The 10,099-nt window shown below is 35.5% G+C and overlaps 1 protein-coding gene across 3 annotated transcripts; it reads left to right on the forward strand.

Moving 5' to 3' along the window:
* The first annotated feature begins 543 nt into the window (after window positions 1-543).
* Window positions 544-8,964, forward strand: LOC145643277 (sodium/potassium-transporting ATPase subunit alpha-1-like). Of its 3 annotated transcripts, XM_035535017.2 has the most exons (22): window positions 544-602; window positions 796-897; window positions 1,104-1,163; window positions 1,494-1,697; window positions 1,808-1,921; window positions 2,013-2,147; window positions 2,925-3,042; window positions 3,215-3,483; window positions 4,059-4,370; window positions 4,582-4,716; window positions 4,803-4,995; window positions 5,091-5,266; window positions 5,388-5,524; window positions 5,654-5,804; window positions 5,921-6,089; window positions 6,188-6,342; window positions 6,637-6,760; window positions 6,971-7,116; window positions 7,216-7,346; window positions 7,492-7,593; window positions 7,836-7,927; window positions 8,251-8,961. In XM_035535017.2, the coding sequence occupies exons 1-22, from the start codon at window positions 591-593 to the stop codon at window positions 8,277-8,279; spliced, it is 3,066 nt and encodes a 1,021-aa protein (XP_035390910.1). In that variant the 5' UTR covers window positions 544-590; the 3' UTR covers window positions 8,280-8,961. The 3 variants fall into 3 exon arrangements, with proteins under 3 accessions (XP_035390910.1, XP_081556991.1, XP_081556992.1); XM_081700865.1 differs by lacking the exons at window positions 7,216-7,346; window positions 7,492-7,593; window positions 7,836-7,927; window positions 8,251-8,961 and having other exon boundaries at window positions 6,637-6,774; window positions 6,971-7,090; XM_081700866.1 differs by lacking the exons at window positions 544-602; window positions 796-897; window positions 1,104-1,163; ... (11 more) ...; window positions 5,921-6,089; window positions 6,188-6,342 and having other exon boundaries at window positions 6,646-6,774; window positions 8,251-8,964.
* The last annotated feature ends 1,135 nt before the right edge of the window (window positions 8,965-10,099 follow it).

Consider the following 10,099-nt stretch of genomic DNA (forward strand, 5'->3'; position numbering starts at 1 on the left):
CTGGGTAATCCAGTTAAAAATTAATTCATTGAAATTGACATGATTTTCAGTAGAGTTCAGTCAGAGAAGCAATGGAAAAAGATAAAAAAAACATGAAATACTTTGTGATTCAGAGTATAATTTTTACATATGATACCCTACAAAAGCGAGGACCACCCAACATATTGTAGCTAGAATATGATTATTACATATAAAATCCCATTTGGACAAATGTTTGAATAAGGTGTTTATGTGACAAGTGCCTTTCTAGGAAAATTGTCATATTACAGGAAAATTGGAATATTTCTATGTAAACATGCAATGTTGAGGAGTTTAAATGGCCTACCTGTATGGATATAATGTGTATCTATACAATACTTTAAAAACTTTTCCACAAACAATTCACCCACTTCCCAGATGTTTTGGGAAGACTTTTGCTTCACTGCCATGGAGAAATGTAAATGACCTACCACTATGTCCAGGTATGACCAAACCTCCTCCCCTTTGGACAGGTAAAATTTGTGAGGTATAAAAGTTTGTCAGCCAGGTTTGGACAAACAGATACTTTAACACATCGCTAGAAAATAACCTAAGATATAACAAGATAAACAATGGGGTTAAGAGTAAGTGGGTTACTTTCTCCTTTTGCACGTGTTTCTTGTTTTGACCACTTTTTTGTTTGTTTGTTTGTTTATGTCAGCCTTGATTTTGCTAGTACTTTTGATTAATTGAATATGAAACTGTTAATCTGTGGTTTTTAATCTATAATTCCTGAGGTTAGATGTATTCAGTTTGAATTGGGCGTATTTTGTACAGATGGGAAGCGATAAGTACAATTTGGCAGCAACTTCAGAAGATGGGGGTAAAAAAAAGAAGAAGAAGACAGACATTGAGGAACTCAAGAAAGAAGTGGAACTGGTAAAAAAAACAACTTATCTTATTCTTATGAAAACCATTTTATCTTCAGAATACATTCAAACAGCAGGAATCCTTGCTATTGGCTGATCACTTCATTCTCATGGCACATGTTCTGTATTACTGTTTTTATACATTATGACAGAAAGAGTAAAAGGAATGGTAATTTTGGTTTTTTAAATATTTAAATCCTCTCCACCCTTGTGTAGGATGATCACAAGTTGACCATAGATGAGTTGCATCGCAAATATGGGACTGACATTAACAAAGTAAGTAGAGGGTGTCTTGTAACAAATGTTTCTTGTTAATTCATTAAATCTGTTGTAATAATACACAGAAATGCACAGTGCTACAATTCCCAAGCTTAGTTCATTTCCAATATAATGGAAGTAGGCATGATATTCATCAGTCTATTAACTGAAAATATGCTGAAAATATAAACCATCTATATATTTTATATTATAATACTTAATCCAACATGAAGGATTTTTCATTTTTTCTTTGCTTGTTTTGTTTTAAGACCTGGTTATTTTAAACCTGAATCAAACTCAATTGCTCAAAATAATACAACTAATGCCATTCTAATTTATTCATGTAAGGGTTTGTCCAGTTCCCGTGCAAAGGAGATCTTGGCCTGTGATGGGCCCAATGCTTTGACCCCCCCTCCTACAACTCCTGAATGGGTGAAGTTCTGCAAACAGCTCTTTGGGGGATTCTGCACTCTGCTGTGGATTGGTGCTTTTCTCTGTTTTACAGCTTTTGCAATCCAGTTTACCACAGAGAATGAACCAGCAAATGATAATGTAAGACCTGTATATTTGAACTGTCTTAGTATAAAAATAGAGCAATAAGTATGATTTATCATAATTAATAGTTGCAGTTTTTGTCACATCACTTGTCTTTTTTTCTGCAGTTATACCTGGGTATTGTGCTCGCTGCTATAGTGGTGATCACTGGTTTCTTCTCATACTACCAAGAGTCTAAGAGTTCAAAGATTATGGACTCCTTCAAGAACCTTGTCCCACATGTATAATAATATACACAATACCAACAAACTATAATAGGAATATTAATATTTCATGCATCCCAGATCTCACTTGATTGCATTATATATATAGCAAGCCCTGGTTATTCGTGATGGTGAGAAGAAGAGCATCAATGCTGAGGAAGTTGTGGCTGGTGACCTTGTGGAGATTAAGAGTGGTGACCGAGTTCCAGCTGATCTGCGTATTATCTCCGCGCATGGATGCAAGGTAGGAAAAAGGCCTAGTAAATAATTAATGGAATGCATTTATTTTACAGAGAATTAAGTTACTTAAATTTAATTTCCCTTGAGGTGTTTCAGTTCTTATCCACTTCAAGATGCTAAGCTCTAGCAAAATGGTTCCTCTTTAGATAAAACACTAAATTAGTCACTCATTAGAAAGAAAATGGGCACTAAAGCTCTTCCGATGATCACTGAATGTCTCAAGCATTACAAACTTTATAGAAAAATTAAGCAATTAATTAACCAATTAATACATTTTTCAAAATTCAGTTTTATAAGGAAAATAAGAAAATAATCTGCAAGCCCATTCACAGAATCAGGCCTGTCACAGATGATTCCCTTGAGTGTCTAATGTAGTAGAACTCCCCACCTATTAAAAACACACATTTGCCTCAGTAAAAAGCTCTTTGGCTACATAAACTTTGAATCATATCAATCAAGAGACTGATCATATGTCATGGACACAGGGAGATTTTTAAACCCTAACATTGATGTGCATAGCCTTGAAGAAAAGAACTGAATGCTCACAGAAGCAAATACAAACCTCGTTACTGAGGGATGAAGTGAAAAAAGGAACCCTTCACCAATGAACATAAGATTATGCAAGTGGTGCTACGCTCAAATCCCCACCCCTGAATACTTCCAGCGTTTTGTAAAAGCTCACTAAAATGCTTGCTTTGTGGAAAAGGTCTAAAAACAGAACCAGAAGTTCAACATCCATGAGGCTGAATATTATAACAACTATATATTCCATCCTCCCCAGGTGGACAACTCCTCTCTTACTGGTGAATCTGAGCCTCAAACGCGTACTCCTGAGTTCTCCAATGAAAATCCCCTGGAAACAAGAAACATTGTGTTCTTTTCCACAAATTGCCTGGAAGGTACAAATATTATACTTAATAATATTTATGTATATACATTAATAATTATATATTATACAGTTAATGTATAAATAATATACATTAACTGTATAAGGGCTTCACAAACCAGTGCAATAAAAAAATAATATTAATAATAAAAATGTTTACAGCAATTAAAACAATTTTTTTTCAGGTTCTGCCAGAGGAATTGTCATCAACACTGGTGATCACACTGTCATGGGTCGCATTGCTATACTTGCCTCCAGCCTTGAGGGAGGAAAGACTCCAATTGCCAAAGAGATTGAGCACTTTATCCACATTATCACCGTTGTGGCAGTTTGTCTGGGTATGAGCTTCTTCATCCTGTCCCTCATGCTTGGATATGGCTGGCTGGAAGCTGTCATTTTTCTTATCGGAATCATTGTAGCCAATGTGCCTGAGGGTATGCTTGCCACAGTCACAGTAAGTATTACACCATCAAAGACACACCTCCATGATGGTTATACAGATGCCTCATACTATATCATACTATATAATGTGAATGATGTCCTTAAATGAAATTTTTACAAATGTAATTGAAGTTTAATTGCAAATGAAGATGAAATGAATATCAGTAATCAAGCATGACCCAAGCCCAGTCATACATGAATGGCAGAGGTTAACCACATCATCTATGACACACATGCATCTACTGGAATTATTATAGATAATTTCAAAATGTGACTGATATCTTAACAAAATATAGACAGAAAATTTGCTGAATATAGTACAATATTATTTGTATTTGTATTGTATTATGTGCATGTAAAACTGGTATGTAATCCAAAAAACAGACTTAGCAAAAGCTTGGGCATAGAGGTATTTACCTAACTTAAAATTGCTATTATGCTACTGATGAATCATATAAGCACTAGCATCAGTGGATACTTAGTTCTGCTTAAAATTTTGGTCTTTTTTATGATCATGCACAATCACTGTCAAAGCATTATACAGCCGTCATTACTCAATATTCCTACTTACTTAACTTCCTCTTGTAGGTTTGTTTGACTCTGACTGCCAAACGAATGGCCAAGAAGAACTGCCTCGTGAAGAATCTTGAAGCTGTGGAAACTCTTGGCTCCACCTCCACCATCTGCTCAGACAAGACAGGAACCCTCACTCAGAACCGAATGACTGTCGCTCACATGTGGTTTGACAACCAGATCCATGAAATGGACACTACAGAGAACCAGAGTGGAACCTCTTTTGACAGAAGCTCTCCTACATGGTCAGCCCTGGCTCGTGTAGCTGGCCTGTGCAACCGTGCTGAATTTCTTGCTGATCAAAACAAAGAAAAATCCATTCTCAAGGTTTGTCTAGTTATTTCATATGTAAGCTATTTTCTATCTTTTTCTTTATAATTTTCTTGATACTTTTTGATACAAAGACTTCCATTTAGCAAGAATATGTTTATCTAGTAGGTCTGTAACCTGTATTAGGTAGCTCCATATTGGGATGAAGAACATTACACTTTCTTCAGACTGCCACTGCCTGATTTTTTTTCTACATAATTTTCAACAGAGAGAAACAAATGGTGATGCATCAGATTCTGCTCTACTAAAGTGTATTGAACTCTGCTATGGTTCAGTAATGGAGATGAGAGACAAGCATCCAAAACTTGCTGAAATCCCTTTTAACTCCTCTAACAAGTACCAGGTACTTAGACTTAACTTTCCAGAATATTTTCAGGATCTGGTGACTTCGATGATACTTTTAACAGAAGTTAAATTATCTTTTATCAGGTCTCAGTCCATGAGAACCCCAACCCCTCTGAGCCCAGGCACTTATTAGTAATTAAGGGAGCTCCTGAGAGGATTCTGGACCTGTGTTCAAACATCATGATTCAGGGCAAAGAGCTTCCCATGAATGATGAAATGAAGGATTCTTTCCAACATACTTATGTAAAACTTGGGAGCCTTGGCGAAAGGGTGTTAGGTGAGGTGATCTAGTTGCACTCTTTGAAAATGGAAAATTAGATACTGTTGAAAATTAAGGAACGTTGCACTTATGCTTATTGCTCTCCATTCCAGGTTTCTGCCATTTAAATCTGCCCAGTGACCAGTTCCCTGAGGGCTTTGCATTTGACACTGAGGTGTTGAACTTCCCCATTAACAACCTGTGCTTTATTGGACTCATGTCCATGATTGATCCTCCTCGTGCTGCTGTACCAGATGCAGTAGCCAAGTGCAGGAGTGCTGGAATCAAGGTAGTGCCTTCTAGTAAACATATATGCATTGACAGAAAATAACATCTAGTTTACATAAATGCATGACAAAATTAAATATGTTTAGATGACCACTGACATGTTTTTTTTTCTGTGATTCCAGGTTATCATGGTAACTGGTGATCACCCTATCACAGCTAAAGCCATTGCTAAGGGTGTGGGTATCATCTCTGAGGGTACCGAGACTGTAGAAGATATTGCTGCTCGTCTAAACATTCCTGTTGGAGATGTACACAGGAGGTTACTTTGAAATTTTTATTTGCTTTTTCAAGTGTTATTTTGCAATGGTCCATGAGTGAAAATTGTTTTCAAACATTTAAATATACAGGCAGTCCAATTGCTCCAGATTGATGTCAAACATCTTTGCAGAGAGGCAAAGGCCTGCGTGGTCCATGGTTCAGAACTGAAAGACATGAGCCCAGAAGAGCTAGATGACATCTTGAGAAACCACACCGAGATTGTGTTTGCGAGAACATCTCCACAGCAAAAACTCATCATTGTGGAAGGCTGTCAGCGACAGGTACCAGGATGAAACTTTTTTTTTTTTAAAGAATGAGAAATTTAATCATTTTGAGCTCCAATAAGGTGAGATTTTTTATTTAAGTGTTTTATTTGTCAGCGTCTCTTTTCTTACAGGGGGCCATTGTGGCTGTGACGGGTGATGGTGTCAATGATTCTCCTGCTCTGAAGAAGGCTGATATCGGTGTTGCTATGGGCATCGCAGGATCTGATGTCTCCAAACAGGCTGCTGATATGATTTTGCTTGATGACAACTTTGCTTCCATTGTGACTGGTGTTGAGGAAGGTAAAAATGCATATATATATATATATATATATATATTTCCTAAAAGCTGAATTTGTGCTGATGTCAACATTGTAATGAAACTGTACTTCTCTTTTAAGGTCGTCTCATTTTTGACAACTTGAAGAAGACAATTACTTACACATTGACTAGTAATGTACCAGAGATCTCCCCTTTTCTCCTCTTCATCATTGCTGGCATTCCCCTTCCTCTCGGCACTGTAGCTATACTTTGTATTGATCTGGGAACTGACATGGTAAGAATAAGAAAGTGTGTGTTTGTTTGTTTGTTTGTTTGTTTGTTTAAAAGACAGTGAGGCTTTTGTAACATTGACAGTCATAAAACAAGTACTGATAGTGGACCTCTATCCAAAATGTCCAGTTTGTTTAGAAAATTTGTGTCACACACTGAATGTTTTCAGTACACTAGATAGATAGAAATATACAGATATATAGAGAGATGGGTATACAGGACAGGTTTCACACTTTACTTCTTCATTTTTCTTGATATACAGACCTATTTATATATGTTTTCTTTTCTAATTCTCCAGGTTCCTGCTATTTCTTTGGTCTTTGAGAGTGCTGAAAGTGATATCATGAAGAGGCTGCCCAGAAACCCCCAAAAAGACAAGCTAGTCAATGAAAAACTTGTCAGTTTAGCATATGGCCAGCTTGGTAAGACCACTGAGGTGATATAAATGTTGGTTTATACATTTTAACAGAATGTTAATATCAATATTAAAACCCATTAGCAGCCAATATTAGAGCCCAATGAACTTATAAAGTATACTAGGTTTGTGCAGCATAGCACTCAGAACTGCAATTTAGAAAATTTTATACAACAAGCATTTTGCTTTTTGACCACTGAGGTTTTCCTTCTTTTAGGAATGATACAAGCAGTTGCTGGTTTCTTCACATATTTTGTGATCCTGGCTGAGAATGGATTTCTGCCCACATATGTGTTAGGACTGCGTATTTATTGGGATGATAAGTACCACAATGACCTGGAGGACAGTTATGGCCAGCAATGGGTACATCCTACAAATCCATATCAGGAAGTAAAAGAGTACACATGAGAGATTCTCCCCATTCATTGTTTAATTCAATCAACATGTGCTTCTTTTTTGCAGACTTATGAGAGCAGAAAAATTATAGAGTACACATGCCAGACAGCATTCTTTATCAGTATTGTGACTGTTCAGTGGGCCAATTTGATCATCTGTAAGACCAGGAGAAATTCCATTGTACAACAAAAAATGAAGTATGTAAACAGTGTTTATTTCAAAACTGCTGTGAATAGTTGTGAAGTTAAATCCAAAGTTTATTAGGATTTCAGACTTCAGAAATATCAAAAAAAAAAAAAAAAAAAAAAAAAAAATCTCACTACCCTCATTATTTTTTTCCAGGAACAAAATCCTTATCTTTGGTCTGTTTGAGGAAACAGCTCTGGCTTCCTTCCTGTCCTATTGCACAGGCATGGATGTTGCCATTAGAATGTATCCTCTCAGGTACGTTTGCCTACACTATACTTTGCAAGTAAGCAATAATGCACATGATTTTTACCTTTACTCCAAACCTCTGTGATGTGATATCTTAAATGATGGATGGTTGGAATCATTATTCTCAAAAGGTTTAGGAGGAATGCAGCCCATCCAAGATGTGATTTTTCTTTTCACTTTACTTTTATAAAGTTTAAATCATGTATATGTGACCGAACATCACTATTATATCACCCACCCCCCTTTTTTAGACCCTGGTGGTGGTTATGTGCCTTACCATATGCACTCCTCATCTTCATATATGATGAGACCCGAAGATACATCCTTAGACGGAACCCAGGAGGTAGAAATGAATTTTATAGTCACATTATTATATTTGTCAGTTTCAGCATTTTTGTCATAGCTTCAAGTAACCAATAGATTAGGAATCTGTACATGATAAAAATGGTACAACCTATGTAGATGCCATTAGAAGAGGGTAAAAATTATATCCTACATTTCTATATTTGTTTAGATTTTTACCTTTCGATCATCTGAGATTTCAAATGTCCAAATACCTATGGACAAAGCAAGACAGGACAAAAAGTGTTTTCAGTCTGTACAGAAAATGACTACATGTGTGGAGGATGGGATTTCCTGATAATCTCTTTTTAATTGCTTTTTTAGGTTGGGTGGAAAGGGAAACTTATTATTAAACCAAGAAGAATATTCTGCACATCCATGGACATTTGCACAACATGGCCCACATATCAAATAATATAATAGATTTGTTATCTTATATCAAATAAGATAATAGATTTCAAATAGTGCATTTGAATCATTTAAACTAAATAAAGTTAAAACACTGAATTTCAGGTATGAGCTGATTGTAGGCAATGGTTGCCAGCAAACCAATAAAAACAATAGGCCTACCTTAATATGACTTGCAATATTGTCTTTAATTAATGATAGCTGCTGCACAAAGATACCCCTTAATAATCCAGCAAATACTGACCATGAGAACAATGAAGCTGATTACAGTGAGTAATTTTGTGCATATGGTGAGTGAACACAAAATGTTGGTAACAGAATTTATCACAAAATAAATGTTCACACTAATAATGAATCTATTCCCACTCAACAGAGATTTCAGACAATATAAAAGTTTAATCTGCTTTGTTTTTGTTGCTGTTGTTTTGGCATTTAGATTTAATGTTTAATGAATGGTAATAAGAAGCAGAAGTAAGCTTTTGGGGGGCTAGTTTCCTAGATAAATATTAAACCTAAGCATAGACTAAGAAAAATTTCCAGTGATGATTCATCATTGGCAGTGTAGTTTAGTCCAAGAGTTTTTTAATTTGTGTCTGGGTATCTGGACATTGGAGTTATTGTTCACAAAAAGGAAAAAAAAAAAAAAAAAAAAACATTACATTTACATTTTACAATTAACAATTACAAAGTGAGTAACTGAATAAGAATTTAATAAATAAACAAATAAACAATGAAATCATAATTAGAGTTCATTGTTGCTCATGGTCTTTAGCATTTTGTGCCTTGATTCATGGCACAGAAGGCATCATTAAAAAAAAAAATTACATTTGCAATCAAAGCTCAAATATACAATCCCTTCTCTTGTAGGTTAAATCTGTGAAGCATGATTGGATAGTGTTTGGTGGGGCATTTATGAATCAGTGTCAGACTCACTCAGATCTACTTAAATGGCTGTGATTACTGTTTTGCCCTGGCCAAGCTATTCACACCTATAAGCCTCATATAGTATTTTGAGTGCCACAAGGGTCAATTCTGAGTTATTCATTATTTAATCTTTTAATTCTTTCTTGGGGTGGTATAATAAATATGTCTATTATTATATATCAATTACATCTACAAGTGTACTAGTTCCTTGCTTGATTTATATATATGACATTAATCAGCAGATATATAGGACCTTCCTGCAACTAAGACAAAACAAAGATTTTATAAATGAGGCTCAGAAAAACAATATACATGTTTATTTAGTCTGCTTAAATGCTAAGTCAATCATTATTTAACAAGTGTCTATATATGTCTACAAAACAACATACCTGTGCAATATCGATCAAGTCTATGATGTTATCTCCAGCGCTGACAGTGATTAATTTATACATGCCTTTGACTGATCTATATAGGACTAGTACAATGCTCTGTATTTGGGCCTACCCAGTAGCTTTTCTATTAATTTACACTGAATTCAGAATGATGTTGTCAGAATTCTCTAGAATGTCCTAGAATGGGAATTGGCATTACACTAGCTTTTAAATCACTTTACTTCATACTCTTCCCCTTCTATACTGAATGAAAATGATTGTTAGATATGTTCCTACTATCTCACTCTGGTCAACAAACAGCAATCTCCTGGTCATATCAGAAATTCTGCTGACACAGAAGTAAGCTTTTAGTTATCATGGCACCAAGCTCTGGAATTGTTTTTTTATAATTGAAGTGACACAGCTATAAAACAATAACAAAAGATGCAGATGCTACACCTTTAAAATGA

Source organism: Electrophorus electricus, chromosome 18 (genome assembly GCF_041902795.1).
Source record: "Electrophorus electricus isolate QZ-2024a chromosome 18, ASM4190279v1, whole genome shotgun sequence".
NCBI lineage: Eukaryota > Metazoa > Chordata > Actinopteri > Gymnotiformes > Gymnotidae > Electrophorus > Electrophorus electricus.